Raw genomic sequence first — 18,787 nt, forward strand, 5'->3', positions numbered from 1 at the left:
TTATCACAAGAACAGGAATTGAGGGGTAAGCTTACAGTGGGGATACCTGTTCCCATGACGACTGACTAAAAGTGTATTTCCCTTAATTTGTAGAAATGTTCTTTTCTTCCTGTTGTCTATAAAACAGAATGTAAAGGAGAAACTCCCCATGGTACTCAGAAGGCAAAAAGAAACCTGGCAGGGGTTTTAACTCTATCCAAAATTAAAATATGTTGCCTTTAAATATGCTTTAATCTATAAATTATTTATTTATGACATACAGATCTTATTGCATATATCTTTAGGCTTTAAAATGCAAAGTAAGCATGTCCTAACCAATTAACAATTCTATAGAAAGCTCAAGTGTGGTAGAAACCAACCTTGTGTGCCATTTCTAGCGGTCCTCCACCTTTGATGAGGATGCCATTTTGTGCCGCTAGTCCAGTACCCACCATCACCGCAGTGGGTGTGGCCAGACCCAGGGCACAAGGGCAGGCAATAGACAGCACAGTGATGGAAGTCTGAAACGCCACCCGGATGATCACTTCTGCTTTAGATATTATTTTGCTGTAACCCTAAAAGTAGATGCAAAGAAAAACATTACCATAAAAACAGAAACATTAAATTCTATAGAAACGGATTAGTTCTTGATGTTGGTATTTTTAAAGTAGAACGCTAGAAAAAAGTACTTTTTTTATTGTGAATGATTCAGAGACGTTATGTCCAATCCTTTACCAAACATATCTAGAGAGTGGCTGAGGATGCTGAAAATTTTATTTTTATACCAGAAATCGACTATGAGATGTTAGTGAGTGTACGGTGAAGAAGAGAGACTGACAACCTCAGTTCTGTTCCTGTGTACTGTGCAAAGCGGGGGGGTCTCTTCCCTCTAATTAGCTCTCAGAGCTCCCCTCACTGAGCTCTGCAGTGTACTATTTCAGTTCTCTGTCCCCTTTTTTCTACCAGCTCAGACAAGCTTTATAAATGATGAACTTTAAATTAATGTAGAGAGGAGAAGACTGCAGATAAACAGATACAACTTATGTAAGGGAATTTGTTTCATCTCTGTATATTGCCTGAAGCCAGTCACTTCATTGGGTATATGTAAGAGTTTATAACTACTTTAAAGTAAGCGTTAAGTGCGAGTGCCATGTTACAGTGGAATTTAAGTCAAAAAGTAAGGATTTGCTGTGTTATAGGGATCATCTAGAAATGTTAATTGTGCCTAAATAGTACACAGAAAAATGTATTTTATGTCTTGAATGTCTCCTAAAACACATAGTGGACTTTTTGGTATATGAGTGTCTACAGCCTACAGTCTTCTAGCTGGTTTTCCACTTTTTCTTCAAGGCATACTCGAACACTTTGTTGGAGCACGGAAATGTATTTTTATGTGGCTGGAGCTGTGTGCAGGTAGCCAATGTTACACTATGGGGATGCAGCAACTATACAAACACAGCCGCAGGTCCTGTGGATGCACGTGTACAGCTCCAAACAAAGACAGTATGCATTCTGGACCACTCACCCACACCTGTCAAACTAGGACATGTGGCTGTGCGTCCCCAGGCATACCCCATGCGCATGCCTGTGTGTCTGGGTTTCAGGCGGTCTGAAACCCCCGCACATGATTCAAAACCTGGTGAATCCCAGACAAGTGGCAACCTTACTTCTAACTGAATTTCTAAGATCTAAGACACTGTCACCCCTGATTGCGAGTAAGGTCAGTGAGAGAAAGTGCAAAACAAGGCATGATAAGGTAGTAACGGGGAAAGATCAGGTGCAGAGAGACCACAGTGGACTAGAGTGACTAGACCTTTGTCCTCTTTTTGCCTTTTTTTGCACAGTTCATTAACTCTTTAAGTGCTAAGGGTTATGTGTTAAAGAAAAAGTTATGGGATTAGTGTCAAGTGGTTCACAGATAGGACACTTTTTCTTGGATTTAGGTTAGGTTAGTATTAAAGGTTCAGACAAAGGGGAGATTTAGGTTTAGGGGGTGCTTTAGTATTAAGGGCAATTCACAACATAGCCCTAGTCCGCGGAGCTGCTGAATGTTCATTTGATCTTGGCACAGAACTTTCAACTCCAAAAAATAGCTGTTGGCACCAAGACCTAATGTACTAATTAAATTACACAATGGCCTTATGTGAAAGACAACAATTAATTAAACACTACTAGTGCTGCACATAGCACATAGCATACGTCAATCGCTTCATTTTGTATCCTACATTAGAAAACGATTGCTACTACAGGTGAAAACCCATTGTTTTGTCTCCCAGATCAATCTTTTAACCTCCCTAGCGGTCTGATTATGTCAGTATGTCTGTGCTCAAAGCGGTAATTTTTTTGATGGAAATATGTTGTTTCTTTATTGTAGGCGTGTAATTCTTAGGAATAACTCACTGAAATCAGTCCGAACAAGAGTCTAGTAAACATCTCGGATTAGATAAACTTTGAAACACAAAAATATAAATTATAATATAATAAATAATCATAAAAAAATAATAAATTAATAATAATAAATTTAATTCAATAATGTAATCAAACCAAAAACACTGAAATTTGAAATAGAGCGCCAAGTACGCACTTCGCTGAGCTCAGTTGCAAAATCGTTTTCAGTGTCTGATGACGAATTTCCCCACAAATCATTATCATTCAATTCTGCAAGTGGTTCTGATTTACTATCGCTGTTCTCTAGCTGGTCTAAAATCGCTTTTGACCTAAAGGGACGCTTTTTGGACGCCATGGACGTTTCTCAGTTTCCAGGCAGAAAGAACAGTAAAAATGCAGGCAGGGCACAGGACAAAGCACCAGGGACAAATGTATGTGAAATGGTTTGATACAGTAATGTAATACTATCAAATTTTAGTGTATTGAGTGAATGTCACATTTTAAAATGTTTGAATTTCCTGCTGGTTCTGTCCCCCGTACGTCCCGACACTCGCAGGGAATGGAACCCAGAAGACGGATGTCAGCATCGGCCGGAGGAGATGGCCGGGGACGCTGCAGGGGGGACATCGCGGGAGCGCAGGACAAGGTAAGTGCAAAAGGGAATCCCTGAGCAATGCTGCAGGGTAATCCCGAGTGTAGCTCGGGGTTACCGCTTTTGGTACTGAAAGTTATCCCCGAGCTACACTCAGGAATACCACCAGGGGGGTTCATTGAAATTTTGTCAAGTACTGTGTGATGAAATGTTTTTGTGGAAAAGTAAAAGTAAAATTAGAAGGTAATGGTAACAAATACCATACATGCACTGACCAATCGAATTAATGGGGGAGATTCACTAAAACTGATGCACACTGAATCTGGTGCAGCTGTACATAATAACCAATCAGCTTCTAACTTTAGCTTGTTCAGTTCAGCTTTGACAATAAAACCCAGAAGCTGATTGGTTACTATGCAGAGCTGCACCAGATTCTGTGTGCTCCAGTGTTAGTAAATCACACCCAAAAAGTCCTTGTGGCTAACATGTGTAAGATGGCCTCAGTCTTGTACCATCCACAAGCCACACCCCCTGGCATGTTTCATCCCACCCACTGGGTGGGTCAAAACATGTCAGAGGATGTGGCTTGAGGAGTGGTGCAAAGCTGAGGCCATCTTACAGATGTTACCACGTAGGTTGGATTGGGATGAGTGTTGATTTTTTGAAGCACGAGGGGCGTTCAAGTCAAACCGGAACTTTTAATTTTACAGATATAAAAAGGATGCTAGCGTGACGGTACTACATGCAGTAGTAAGTGGCAAGTGTGTCCTATTACTGATAGGTGACGCATATGTCGCGGGTCGGTCCAGAGATCGTTAATTGAGATGGCAGACAACAGTGTTAGTGCATGCATGGAACAGCATGTGGTGATGAAGTTTCTTGTGAACGAAGGTGTAAAACCCACGGATATCTACAGAAGACTTCAAGCACAGTACGGTGAGGAGACGCTCAGCCGCAGTAATACATTTAAATGGTGTAAATGTTTCAAAGATGGCCATATGTTCGTCAGTGACGATCCCAGCCTTGGCGGTTCCCAGTCCACAGCAGTCATTCCTGTGAACATTCAGCAGTGGAATGCCTGATCCTGGATAATCGACACATAACGTGTTGTGAAATTGCACAAGAGACAAATCTTTTTCAAGTCAGCATTTCAGCACTGATGACAAAGTGAAGCAGGCTGTCCTAGGATGGTTCAGGCGTACTGACAAATCTTTCTACGCTGAAGCTTTCCAAGCATTAGTTAAATGCTGGGATAAGTGTATAAATGTAGCAGGGGAGTATGTTGAAAAATAAATGCAGTTTCCACTCCTTGAAATGTATTCTTTTATTATATAAATGCTAAAGTCCCAGTTTGACTTGAATGCTCCTCGTATGCTACACACTACTGGATGGTGATATTTTCAGCCAGTACCCTTTCCTCAGTACCAGCCAGACTATCTCCTTCTTTGCTTAGAGTGGCACTACAATAACTAGCAGGTCACCTCCATATAGTGCAACTCTGCCTCTAGCTGAACTTCTTGACTATGCAATATCAATCTAAGCAATCACACCAAGACATGCACTGATTTTTCACATTTTGTTTCACACTCTCCCTACCAATAAACCTCTGAGCTGATCTCCATCTATAGGAGACGTCAGTCAGCTATGCCTCATATTGGGCTGATCATAGGCAAAATCTGGCTTCTAATCAGCAGTTACATGGGAAACTTATATTTTAGAAGAGTGATGACAGGTATCTTACAGTCTATTATGTTTCCATAAAATAATGCATTATTTCAACTTACTGGAAAATATTTGATTATGATATTAAAGTTCAGAAAGCCAACTGTGATCCAAGAAATCAGTGTTACAATGGAAATAATAATTATGAAAGGAACAAAGTATCCACTGATTTTATCAGCCAGTTGTTGGATAGGTGCCTGAAAAAATAGAAGAAAATTTATAAAATAGGTTCTGAAAAGTAGCACAATTTATTAAAATGTCTTTCCAAAAGAACTCAGGGTCTACTCGTCTAATACAGCATAGTGTATCCTTACCTTGGACATCTGAGCTTCTTCCACTAACTTCACAATTTGTGCCAAGGTGGTGTCAGAGCCCACATGAGTTGCCTCAACCAGCACAGAGCCATGGGCATTAATGGACCCAGCAATGACAATGCTGCCTGGCTTTTTTCTGACAGGCATAGGCTCACCTAGATAAAACATCATTCAAAAAATAGGAAGTTAAAAATTTTAATTACTGTTCTAAATTCAGGGCTTTGCTGATCTGACATCATTTGGCATACTATAATGTAGAACAATGTGAATAGAAAATATAATGGCTTTAAAACTATTTGTTTTTAAGCTTTTACCGTTTGTTACATGTTCCCGAACCCCCCTCCCTGTGACAGCAGTACGGGAAGAAGTTCCCCCTACTAGCTGTCATTTTTTAACCACTTGCCTACCGGGCACTTATACCCCCTTCCTGCCCAGGCCAATTTTCAGCTTTCAGCGCTGTCGCACTTTGAATGACAATTGCGCGGTCATGCAACACTGTACCCATATGAAATTTGTTGCATTTTGTTGAGACAGATAGAGCTTTCTTTTGGTGGTATTTAATCACCTCTGGGTTTTTTTTTGCTAAACAAACCAAAAACAACTGAAAATTTAGGGAAAAAAAGTTTTTTCTTAGTTTGTTATAAAATTTAAATAAGTGATTTTTCTCCTTCACTGATGTGCACTAATGAGGCTGCAGTGATGTGCACTGATAGGCGGCACTGATGGGCACTGATACATGGCACTGTTAGGTGGCACTGACTGGCACTGTTAGGTGGCACTGATAGGCAGCACTGACAGGTGGCACTGACTGGCACTCATGCACACTGATAGGCGGCACTGACTGGCACGGATACGCGGCACTGTTAGGTGGCACTGACTGGCACTGTTAGGCAGCACTGATAGGCAGCACTGACTGGCACTGATAGGCAGCACTGACTGGCACTGATAGGAGGCACTAATAGGTGGCACTGACTGGCACTGATAGGTGGCACTGAAAGGCAGCTGAGATGGGCACTGATATATGGCATTGATGTGCACTGGTAGGCACTGATGTGTGGCATTGATGGGCACTGACAGGTGGCACTGATGGGGCTACACTGATCATCAGGGCACACTGATCATCAGTGTCATGATGATTAGTGTACATGTTCCCTCTGAGTAATGCCGATTACTGGCTCTCCTCTCCTCACGAGCTGTCAGCGTGACAGCTCGTGAGGAGAGGAATGCCGATAACATTTCCTTATTTACATGCGATCAGCTGTGATTGGACACAGCCGATCACATGACAGAGCCGACATCATCGGCTTTTTCCATTGATCTGCTGTGTCCCAGGGACACAGCGCACCACTGATCGCCGCGCTGCGCGCCCCCGGGGGGCCCGCACTCATGGTTAGGGTGAGAGGACGTCATATGTGGTAGTTCATTGAGTGTTCCTGTCAGAAGTGTCGACTTGCCTGTATGGAATGTATGAACAAGCAGGTACACTGACAGTCTGCAGGAGACCTGCTTGGCATCAGCAATCTGCTGATCACCAGTGCAATGCTTAGAGGTTGCCACTACAAAAAGTAATAAATGCACATTTTTTACCTGCAAAAATACTGTATGTTCATTTATTATTTACTGTAGAAAGATGAACTTATACTTTAAGGCTGCATGTATTCTTGGCAGAATACAACTCTAATTTTGAGAGTTTTTTGTACTAGCATTTAGTGGGTTTTTTTGGCCAGAAAAACACTCTAATAAAAGCAAAGCGGAAGGGTTTTTTCTGCCTTTAAATGCTGAGCTTAAAAAATGCCTCTTGACAGTAACACTTAATGTGCATAAACACAGAGGGTAACATTAGTTTCTTCTGCAGGCAAAACATTAAACTCAAAGCAGTGTTTTTTTTAAACCAGCGTGCATGGAGCCATAAACTGATCTTTAAAATAATTTCTTTAATTTGTTTGCTTCCTAAATGCTTTCCTTCCCAATACAAATCAATGTGAAAGCAGAAGCAACTCAGTAGCAGCATGAAGCAACTCAACTCAAAAAAAAATCATTGAGCAGTATAAAAACAGAACAAAGCAATCAGAAACAAGACAAAGCAACTCAAAAGCACCTGAAAGCAAACTGTATTTGCACCATTACATATTTAATATTGGGCACTACCATGGTGCCTTGTTTGCAGAGCATACTGGGAATTTCTAATAGGAAAGCCTGAACATTCCTGCCTCTGCCTGCAAATTCAAATGGCTCCATAGAAGGAAGAGCAGGAATGATATCCCATCTCTGACTCTTTCAGCTGGGTATTGTACATTAAACAGCAGGAGATCTGATTTTACCAGCCTATTAAGCCCATACAGAATACTTCAGAAGGATTTTAAGCACCTTTCACATGGGCAATCTGATTAGATCTGCCTGTCAATTAGGCCTATGGGCAGGTGGGTATAAACAGACATGTATCTGTTTGTATCTGGTTACCTTTGAGTCTGTCTAGGTCCAAACAAAAAAAAAAACCCAAAAACATAATAAAGGTCTGCATCTGCTAGCTGTCTTAGGGCAAAACAGCTATTTTTCTGACTGGCTTAGATGTTGATAAATTTAAGTCACTGTATTCTGTATGGATAAATGATAACATTTTTAATCAACAGCTAGGTTCATGATGTTCCCGTTAGATGTGATTTTCTGTTCTGAGCACATGAGGTCATTAAAAGAACATAAGTTGTACATCTCTACATACCAGTCTTACTTAATTCACATTTGATGGGTACTGGTATTATATTGTGACACAGCCATGTTTGAATGTACTTATGTAAAATAATAAACATTGAAGACTAGCAAACTAGAATAAAGTACACAGAAATATGAACATTAAACAGTACTGTATTCTTTGTTCGAGATGTAAAGGGAGAGGTCAAATTACGATAATAAATAAAAAGTGAAATAGCAGACCAATAGTATAGAAGCATATATAAATACAAAACAGTGTACAGGTCTGGAATGGACATATTTTGTTAGTAGTGAATAAAGTAAAGCAATGAAAAGGAAAGGAGGCAGGTATGAAAAACTCCTAAGAGTGTGCTCAATGGTCCATTGATATGTAACATTCAATGAAGGTAGGTTCAATAATCAAAGAACATGGGTTGATTTACTAAAGCTGGAGAGTGCAAAATCTGGTGCAGCTGTGCAAGGTAGCCAATCAACTTCTAACTTCAGTTTGTTCAGTAAAGCTTTGACAAAAAAACCTGGAAGCTGATTGGTTTCTATGCAGGTCTGCACCAGATTTTACACACTCCAGTTCTAATAAATCAACCCCACAGTCATGTTGTAAGAAGTTAGATATATACACTAACTGGCCACTTTATTAGGTACCCCTGTCCAATTGCTTGGTAACACAAATTGCTAATCAGCCAATCACATAGCAGCATCTAGACGTGGTGAAGACGACTTGCTGAAGTTCAATTCGAGCATCAGAATGGGGAAGAAAGGGTATTTAAGTGACTTTGAACATGGCATGGTTGTTGGTGCCAGACAGGCTGGTCTGAGTATTTCAAAAACTGCTGATCTACTGGGATTTTCACGCATGACCATCTCTAGGGTTTACAGAGAATCGTCCAAAAAAGATAAAATATCCAGTGAGCGGCAGTTGTGTGGACGGAAATGCCTTGTTGATGTCAGAATTCAGAGGAGAATGGGCAGATGGTTGCTGCGACATTCAGATGGTAGAGTAAGAATCTGGCAAACAACATGAAAGCATGGATCCATCCTGCCTTGTATCAACGGTTCAGGCTGGTGGTGTAATGATGTGGGGGATATTTTCTTGGCACTAGCAAGGTATACCTAATAAAGTGGCCGGTGAGTGTACATAGCATCTCCTAGGACACCTCTGAATACAAAAGATGGCAAAGGAGGAAAGCGCTCAGAAGAGCAAACTGGTGGTTAGCTCAAACAAATCTGATATTATTCATCAGAACAATAAACAATCAATGTTATAAATAGTATTTTATTTTTCTCCATTATTCCTGACACGGGTTTTGAAGTATTTAGTGTGTGTCTAGTAAGAACTGAGGGGTTTGATATTAGGTGCTTTTAAAGGAATGTTTGCACAAATATAAGATCCAAGTAATCTATAGTTGTCCGAATGGCAACAGGAAAACTTTAAAACTTTCATAACAACTACAATTATTTTAGGAACAGTCAAAAGGGAACAAAAGTGGTAATAGACATACTTTATCTACAATATCTACAATAAAAAAACTGCATTACTCGAAAAGGTAGGAGTGCAATTTATATTTCTCTCCCCTATATCTTTGCTTATGAGTTTCTCCAAATACAAGCACTATGTTGCTCTTTCACCTTTAGCTGCAGTTCATAAGATAATTACCTGTGATAAGAGATTCATCTGCCATAGATGTCCCTTCAATGACTTTCCCATCAACTGGAAACTTGCCACCAGGCACAACCTTCACCAAATCTCCTCTCTGGACCAACTCTACAGCTATCTGATCCTCCCTGTAATGCCATAGGAAGTGGCAGCACAAACAAGAAGTTTTAATCAGACTTAAGGAATGTGTGTTATTATTATTATTATTATTAGTAGTAGTAGTAGTAGTAGTAGTAGTAGTACATTAACCCTTTTGCTGACAGACCCTGCGCTCCACTTTTAAACCTGTTCTTTTCCCTTACAGCTTTAAGAGTTTGTAAAAGCCACCCCCCAAACCATATATTTTCTGACCAGTAGAATAAAAAAGGTGTTACTGATTTCTAGGGCCCCATGGTATTTGCAAAAATGTTTATCAAAACATAATTTTTGCTGAAAAAAAAACAAACTAAAATCAGTATTAGCAGATACAAACACAGCAAATTTTACAAAATTCCTACCGAATATAAAAGCTTAACCTGTACTGAGTTAATAAATTACAAATATTTATAAATTTTGGATTGCTCCTTTTTGCAAAATGGTGAAAATCGAACATATGCAGAACTGTTAATAACCAAATTTCTCTAAAAATCTGGAGGTTTTAATTTTTCACTTACAGCTTTCGAATTTGTAAAAGACCCCCAAAAACTATATATTTTCTGTCAAAGCACATGACCAGTAGAATAAAAAGAAGGTACTACTGATTTTAAGGGACTCATAATATTTGCGCAAATGTTTATCATATCAATATTTTCACTAAAAATACACTAAACCATTATTAGCAGATATAAACACAGCAAAGTTTACTAAATTCCTGCTAAATTCCTAATAAATATATAAGCTTAACCTCTATAGAGTTAATAGATACCAAATATTTGTAAATTTTAAATTGTGCCTTTTTGCAAAATGATGAAAATTGAACACATATACAAAAAAATGTCTAAAAATCTGGAGGTTTTCATTTTTTCACTTAACAGCTTTCAGAGTTTATAAAAGACCCCCTCTGAAAGCACATGACCAGTAGAATAAAAAGAAGGTGCTAGTGATTTTTGTTAAGCCCCACAATAGTTGTGCAAATGTTTATCACTCCTAATTTTTACTAAAAAAAACACTAAAATCCTTATTTGCACACAAATCCCCAATATAAATTCCTGCTAAATTCCTACTAAGGCCTCGTTGAATGGGGTGTGCCGTGTTTACCCGCACAGGGATGCACAGGTGTTCTGTACATCCCTGTGCAGGCAATCCTATTCATGTCAACTGGGATGCAGCAGCTGCAAGGACAAACCTGACATCCGTGGGGGTGTAGGTGCATGGCCCCAAACGCAGACAGTGTGAGTTCAGGGACAACCGCATGGATGTCAAGTTGAAAACAATGGCTGTGTCCATGCAGTCACTGCGTCGCAGTTGATATGGATGGGACTGTCTGCACAGGAATGCATGAAAAACCTGTGCATTTCCATGCAGCTGCTGTGTCCCAAATTACATCAATGGACTGCCTCCATGGGGATGAACACCTGTACAACCCTGTGCAGATAAACATGGCCTTGCTGTATTATGCCCCACGTGAACGAGACCTTAGGCCTTGTTTAGACTTACAGTTGAGGGTGGAAACAAATGCATGGTTGAGCTGCATTTTTGCCATCTACCAAACAGTCCCCCTTAAGCTGCACTAGGCAGTGGACAGGGTGGTGATGTCATGATCAAATTGACCCCTATGCCACAAGGGGATCGGGTTTGTGAGGGGGAAGGATCAGTACTGGGGGGGGGATCAGAATACCGGGACTGAAGCAGCAGGGAAAGGGAGAGTTGGGGGGGGAGCAATTTAGTTGACAGCAAAGGCAGGTGGAGTTGCGGGTGACACAGCACAGTGCAGCGGTGGCAGGTGGGGGCACATTTCAAGTAAATAGCTCTAATCAGTGGTTTATCAGACACTGATCAGAGCTATCGGTTTGTTCAGCAGTGTCTGCTAAACAATTCTGCTATAAGTTCATGGTCACTGAAGTGACCATGAGTTTATAGCAGAGGAAGAATGCAGGTCTGTATGGCATACAGACCTGGCCAGCTAGAAGCAATGCTGGCAGCGAACGGGTTAAAGGTACAGTATATTAAAAGAGCTTCTTCAAGGGAGAATTATACTCTTTCCACTTATTAAAGTGATAATAAACCCTCAGAAACGGATTTAATCACTTCTTGAGTATACGGTTTCTTCTTTATCTTTTAATTCTTGCCTATGTTCCTGTTTAAGCTGGTGTCATGACTGCTGCCCCAGGTTTCCACTTTCAGGGTGGCTCCTTTGTCTTGCAGTGTCCTATGAAGTCACACATGCTTGTAGTGGTTAGAGTTGTGTCTCCCTACCTTGTGTACATTAAAAGAAACACACAGCACCATAGCCTAGGATGGCAAGATGCTCCCCTGCTCATCCCCCTCCCACCTATCCCATCCAACAGACTGACTCCAGACTGCACTGTCTACTATTAACCCTTTCCTGTGAAGACCAGAAGTTCAGAAAAACAGCACTGACAGAGCAGGAGCACTGAAAGTTGTAAACTGCAAGTGCAGGGGTAAGAATTTTAACAAATAATTTAAAGGGAAATGTTTTTTAATTATGCTCAGTGTATTTCATATTACTTTTACAGAGAGTTATGAATATTTGTTTCTTAATTTTTGTCTGAAGTTCTGCTTTTAAGAAAAAATACCCCCATCAAGCCATAGCAAGATGTACAGTAAGAGTGCAAATTGCATTACCTTACAACTGAGAAATTTGGTCCAAGTGTCACAACAGTTGCCTCTGTAGCTTGCAGAGATATCAGCTTAGCTAGAGCCTCCGATGTTTTACCCTAGAACATAAACAGAAATATGAACAGAATTTATACGGCATATACAATATAAGTGCAATCAAAGTGAACCTGTCACCTGTGACTGGCTGAAATAGGTTTCATAACCTATGCCCTAAGCCATCAGCCCTGAAGGTCCCTGAATCTGTAAACACATACAGTCATGGCCGAAATTGTTGGCACCCTTGATATTTTTCCTGAAAATCAAGTATTTCACACAAAAAAGGTATTGCATTAACACATGTTTTGCTATACACATGTTTATTCCCTTTGTATGTATTGGAACAAATATAAAACAGAGGCAGAAAAGCAAATATGACATAATGTCACACAAAACCCCAAAAATGGGCTGGACAAAAGTATTGGCACCCTTAACTTAATATTTGGTTGCACACCCTTTGGAAAACATAACTGAAATCAGTCGCTTCCTATAACCATCAATAAGCTTCTGACACCTCTCACCCGGAATTTTGGACCACTCTTCCTTTGCAAACAGCTCCAGGTCTCTCTTATTGGAAGGACACCTTTTCCCAACAGCAATTTTAAGATCTCTCCACAGGTGTTCAATGGGATTTAGATCTGGGCTCATTGCTGGCCACTTCAGAACTCTCCAGCGCTTCTTTGCCATCCATTTCTGAGTGCTTTTTGACGTATGTTTGGGGTCATTGTCCTGCTGGAAGACCCAGGATCTTGGACGCAAACCCAGCTTTCTGACACTGGGCCCTACAGTGCGACCCAAAATCCTTTGGTAATCCTCAGATTTCATGATGCCTTGCACACAGTCAAGGCACCCAGTGCCAGAGGCAGCAAAACAACCCCAAAACATCATTGAACCTCCACCATATTTTACCGTAGGTACTGTGTTTTGTTCTTTGTAGGCCTCATTCCGTTTTCGGTAAACAGTAGAATGATGTGCTTTACCGAAAAGCTCTATCTTGGTCTCATCTGTCCACAAGACGTTTTCCCAGAAGGCTTTTGGCTTACTCAAGTACATTTTGGCAAACTGTAGTCTTGCTTTTTTATGTCTCTGTGTCAGCAGTGGGGTCCTCCTGGGTCTCCTGCCATAGCGTTTCATTTCATTTAAATGTCGACGGATAGTTCGCGCTGACACTGATGCTCCCTGAGCCTGCAGGACAGCTTGAATGTCTTTGGAACATGTTTGGGGCTGCTTATCCACCATCCGGACTATTCTGCGTTGCAATCTTTCATCAATTTTCCTCATCCGTCCACGACCAGGGAGATTAGCTACAGTGCCATGGGTTGCAAACTTCTTGATAATGTTGCGCACTGTGGACAAAGGCAAATCTAGTTCTCTGGAGATGGACTTGTAACCTTGAGATTGTTGATATTTTGCCACAATTTTGGTTCTCAGGTCCTCAGACAGTTCTCGTCTCCTCTTTCTGTTGTCCATGCTTAGTGTGGCACAGACAGACACACAATGCAAAGGTTAAGTGAACGTCTCTCCTTTTTATCTGCTTTCAGGTGTGATTTCTATATTGCCCACACCTGTTACTTGCCCCAGGTGAGTTTACAGGAGCATCACATGCTTGTAACATTCTTATTTATCCGCAGTTGTGAAAGGGTGCCAATACTTTTGTCCAGCCCATTTTTGGAGGTTTGTGTGACATTATGTCGAATTTGCTTTCTTTCCTCCCTTTTTTTGTTTTGTCCCAATACACACAAAGGGAATAAACATGTGTATAGCAAAACATGTGTTAATGCAATACGTTTCGTGAGAAATACATGATTTCCTGGAGAAATATCAAGGGTGCCAACAATTTCGGCCATGACTGTATAATTTCATAAATTTTCTGCATTAAGGTAAAAACCTTCCATGTCTGTTCCTCCCCAGCCGCCCCTAAATATTTACCTGAGCCCAATCTTGATCCAGCTCTGTGCCTGTCTATAGCAGCCCTGCTCGCCCTCTCTCCTCACAGGACATGAGGCAGCAGTGGAAGCTATTGGCTCTTGCTGCTGTCAAACAAATCTTGTGAGGAGGGTGCGGGGGACAGGGAAGAGCCGCGCTGTGTGTATCAAAAGACTCACACAGCCTGGCTCAAAATTAAGCCCACATGAGTCAGAAGGGAGGATAAGGAGCCAAGAGCGCTGGAGGGGACCCCAGATGAGGAGTTTCAGGTTTGCTCTGTGGAATGGTTTTGGCAAGTACTGTATAACATGTTTTTTATTTTAATAAAAAAACATTTATAACTTTACAATTACTGTAAGGACAACAAAGTGCAGCAACGTGCTACAAGGCCTCTCAAATTGCTCCCTAGTTCCTTCTCCTGCTGCTGCTTCCTTTGCTGCTGCCAGCTGTCTCATTCCTACTCTAGAACTCAGGATGCTGAGCAGGGAGATCAAAGAACGTGGTTCATAAGTTCCCTTATTTCAGTAAACCTTTAAAAGAACCCAGACGTACTCAGTCCTGAGAACTTCAATGTTCATGCTCAGTGCAGCACCAGGAGCCAAGGAGAAGAAAGCGGGGCTCTGTATGCCCAATCCCATTCTCTAGTGTGCCGTGGAGACATCAGAGATTCATTTAGATCCTGATGTCTACAAAGTGAACCTGTCACCTGTGTGTATGCTGTCATCAGGGGGTTTCTTAGATCCTGGTAACAGTAGTAAATAATGAAGTTAAATATTATTATTATTAATAATAATAATAATAATAATAATAATAATAATAAGAAGAAGAAGAAGAAGAAGAATGTAAATACAAAATTAAATAAAAAATAAAACCCAATTCTAACCTCAAAGTGACAGTCACTACTTGTCCCACCACCCATTCATCTGAACTTTGTTCTCTTAGAGAACAATGGCCCCTTCACATCTGACACTTCTGGAAGCATTGGATGCCTGAGTTGCCGTCTACACTCTGTGGTTCCTTTCAGTGGTTTATATGTCACAACAGGACACTGTAGAAACTTAGGAGTTGAATGAAGGAACCCTATAGCACAGTTTCTCTAATATATACACATTTCCCTATGTTGTATCCCTTTAAAAACATGGCAAGAACAGAGAAATATAGTACCTGTGGATCTATCAGAAATCCAGTAAGCGGCTAACTTGCTGTTTCTGCTGACAACACAGTGACAGCGCAGAAACCAACACTGTCAGCCCTACCTGCTGTCTATCCTCTCCCATCTCTTTCTGACATCCCATGCATACGTTGATTTATTTCCCAGAAAACTATGCTGCCACCTTTATTCCCAGGAACCTGATCACACACTATGTGTAGGGAAAGAGCTTTTGAGAGGTGTATTTCTGGGGGTGGGTCTAGAACTGAGCTGTACCTGCAGGAATCTTACAAGCCTGATGATGAGGTGACAAGTAGGTTGGGTTCTGCTTCAGGTACAGAACCCATGTTTGGCTGAACCCAGAAGTCAGCTATCAAAGACAGGCCATGGAGCTGTGGAGAGGACAATATCATGGCCATATAAGGTATATAAGGTAGAACCAAAATAACACAATTATAAAATATTATTTAATATACAGTATATTTGAAAAAAACAAAAACACACAGGGACCTTGGGTGACACGAAAAAACTAGCTGTCTAGCGGTCTCTGGTTTCAGTACATTTTGAGTCACTGACCTGAAACATGCAAATTAGAGAGTGAGAGTGATGTTAGAACTCCTGATCGGCATATTTTTTCAGGTCCATGCCTTAGAAAGTACTGAATCACTTGAATTAGCATGACAGCAGTCAACTATCACTTTCAAAGAATTAGCTAGAAGGTAGCGCTGAATCTCAAAGTGCAAAAATAATAATGCAATCCCTTTTAATAAATTCTAACAAACATGCAAAATTATGTGTCTTCAATACATAAAAAGACTGTGTGTATAACAATAACACAACAAATATCTAATATGTGTGATATTTAAATATAATTGCAATGCAGAAAATGAATATACTACACAGCACAAATGTGCAAATAAACCTAGAAAAAATTATGGTGAACACAAATAACAAAGTCCAAATTGTGCAATTTCATCAGGTGACAAAGTAAAAAGAAGTCCACTACGATCTTAGTCAAATTTGAAGCCATTCCAAATGATCATCAGTGAAAAAGTGATCCAAAGTGCACAAGTGGGAAAACGTTTACCAGAACGCCATGACCCACAGTTACAGAGCAGTCAAGACAAGCATGTTGAGTTTACCATCTAGCGCAACTCCTCCCAAGCACATCAGAGGTTAAATCTTCAACTTGCATTTGCAGCAACCATGTATAGATAAAGGAAAATATGCCCACAATTATGTGAAACCAAAAAACACACTATTATTAAAATCAAGTAAAATCACTTACATTTGGCTTCAATCTGTTAGTGTACTTACATTTGCTAGTACATATAACACTCCCCTCCCCCCAAACTATGCTGCTGTCCAAAGGCACCCTTTGTGCTCATTCATCCAGAGTGCGGGCACTCTAATACAGGAGGTGTGTTACTGACCAGATCACCAGGTGAAAACGGAAAAAAAAAAAAAGAAAACTAATGCATCCACCATGTGATGATTGGTAAGCTGCAATATATAACATTTTTGCTTTTGAGTTTAATACCGCTTTAAGTTTTGTTTTAGGATTCTAGCTGGGACCAAATATCAAAAATGTGGTGACACAATAAACAAAGCAAAGATGTACTTTCAAGCGATCTACAAGCAAATACCAGGTAGTAAACACTTATCAGTTTACACACAAGGATTATAACGTGTAAGTACCAGGTAAATAAATACAGCTGGATTTAAAGGATTTGTATTATAATCGGGAGATCATTTCCCTGCCAACTGATGTGCTCCTAATAACCACTGTGCCTCATTGTTCCTGACCTGTATAATACACAGCAATGGTTAAACATTTCCAGAGATAAGTCAGGGTAGAGATTTCCTGGTGAGCCCCACTGGGACCAATCTAACACAATTACCTTTGCTATGTGCTCAAGCCATCTCCCCAGAGCAATAAACATGAACAGCATGGGGGGTGTATCGAAGAAGGTCTCTGGGCTCTGATCAGACTTCTCTACCATGGCCACAATCAGTATAACCACTGAATATATGTAGGCAATGGTGGTCGCCAGGACTATCAGAACATCCATGTTGGTTGTCTTGTGCTTCAGAGACTTGTACGCCTGCACATAGAAGTACCATCCTCCAAGACACTATGAATCAGAGAAGATAGGAACATCATTAATGTAGATATATTATTGCCAAATAAAATTTTTTATTATTATTATACAGGATTTATATAGCGCCAACAGTTTGCTCAGAGCTTCACAATATAACGGGAGACAATACAGCAACAATACAGTTCAATACAAGAGGGATAAGAGGGCCCTGCTCCTTGGAGCTTCCAATTTATAGAACAACATCTCATAGTTATTCTGTTACGTGATTTTGATGTCTAGACTCTTACAGTAAAATGGGTGCAAAACAGGCTTCCATCATCATCAATCAGTTATATAATAAAAAAATATATATTTTTTTTTAGCTGTATAAAAGCAAATACTGATTTTTTTTTTTAGCTGTATAAAAGCAAATAAAAGCAATACTGAACAAAAGCTAAGTATTATACAGTTAGGGTTTTATTTATGTAGTAAAACGTTAAAGCAGATAATGAACAATAAATGGCATTAAAGTAGAACTAAAGGTAACACTTTGTTTCCATTTTGGATACAGTAAGGGAGGGTTATAACCCCTGTCAGTTTTTTTGTCATGTGTGTCCCATTGAGGAGATTTCCCTTCACATGTTTTCATGTCATGTCTTGTTGGATCATTCATCACGGCTTGGAAGCAGTATTCCAGTGTCTCAGAAGAGACGTGTGAACTGTACATTGGGCTCTATAGGGGACTCCTAGGAGCTTGTTATGCATAGAATAATCAGATTTCAGTCACATTTGTTTGGTTTCATTTCAAAAATCCACAAGGACTAAATTAGCTCACATTTCTGAATGTCCCATGTGTGTTATTTTGACAGCTAATATTAAACAAAGATTGTCACATCAGTAAGCTTTTTCATGGTAAAAACCTAACATTCCATATTTGCATACAAGCTATTGAATTAATTTATTTTTTTAAAGGGAAAGTAAATTGGTAAATCAGGTAAATATGAAATATTCATATTATATATTCATAATATGCAATTTGCAGCGCAAGTCTTTTCACATTTTTTTCTTTTCAGACTTGCAGATAGAAGCCCATTGTATGAAGAACTCAATAGCACAAGCTGCATGATTCACTTTGGATGGATCATGAGAGCTTCCAGCCAAACAAATCCCGCCTCCAGGCAGGCTGTTTCTGCTGTGCTGATTTGTTAGAAGACGATTTTTTTTCACGCAATATATATATATATATATATATATATATAGTTTAAAAACGTATAAAAATGTATCAACTTTAACAACTACATAAAATTGACCCAAAACCATGATAGATTTCTTTTAACCAGAGTAGTAGAAAAGACACAGTGGCCAGATTTAGAAAATAAGTAGAGCTTTTTTATATATTTTTTTAAGCAGGGTTCACACTGAATGTGATTTTGAAAACAAGTGAAATTGCACAATTTC

General features: G+C 40.0%; 1 protein-coding gene across 2 annotated transcripts in view; it reads right to left on the reverse strand.

Moving 5' to 3' along the window:
* ATP7B (ATPase copper transporting beta) overlaps positions 1 to 18,787 on the reverse strand; it is a 114,273-nt gene that overhangs the window by 21,092 nt on the left and 74,394 nt on the right. For both annotated transcript variants that reach the window (XM_089680331.1, XM_089680330.1), the window contains 6 exons: positions 17,150 to 17,383; positions 12,143 to 12,234; positions 9,359 to 9,486; positions 4,996 to 5,150; positions 4,744 to 4,878; positions 360 to 554 (listed from right to left, as the gene is read on the reverse strand). In XM_089680331.1, the coding sequence (XP_089536457.1) occupies positions 360 to 554; positions 4,744 to 4,878; positions 4,996 to 5,150; positions 9,359 to 9,486; positions 12,143 to 12,234; positions 17,150 to 17,383 (939 nt within the window). The remainder of the gene's footprint in view (positions 1 to 359; positions 555 to 4,743; positions 4,879 to 4,995; positions 5,151 to 9,358; positions 9,487 to 12,142; positions 12,235 to 17,149; positions 17,384 to 18,787) is intronic.

Source organism: Staurois parvus, unplaced genomic scaffold (genome assembly GCF_062004578.1).
Source record: "Staurois parvus isolate SC_StPar_1 unplaced genomic scaffold, SC_StPar_1.0 ptg000242l, whole genome shotgun sequence".
Lineage (NCBI taxonomy): Eukaryota > Metazoa > Chordata > Amphibia > Anura > Ranidae > Staurois > Staurois parvus.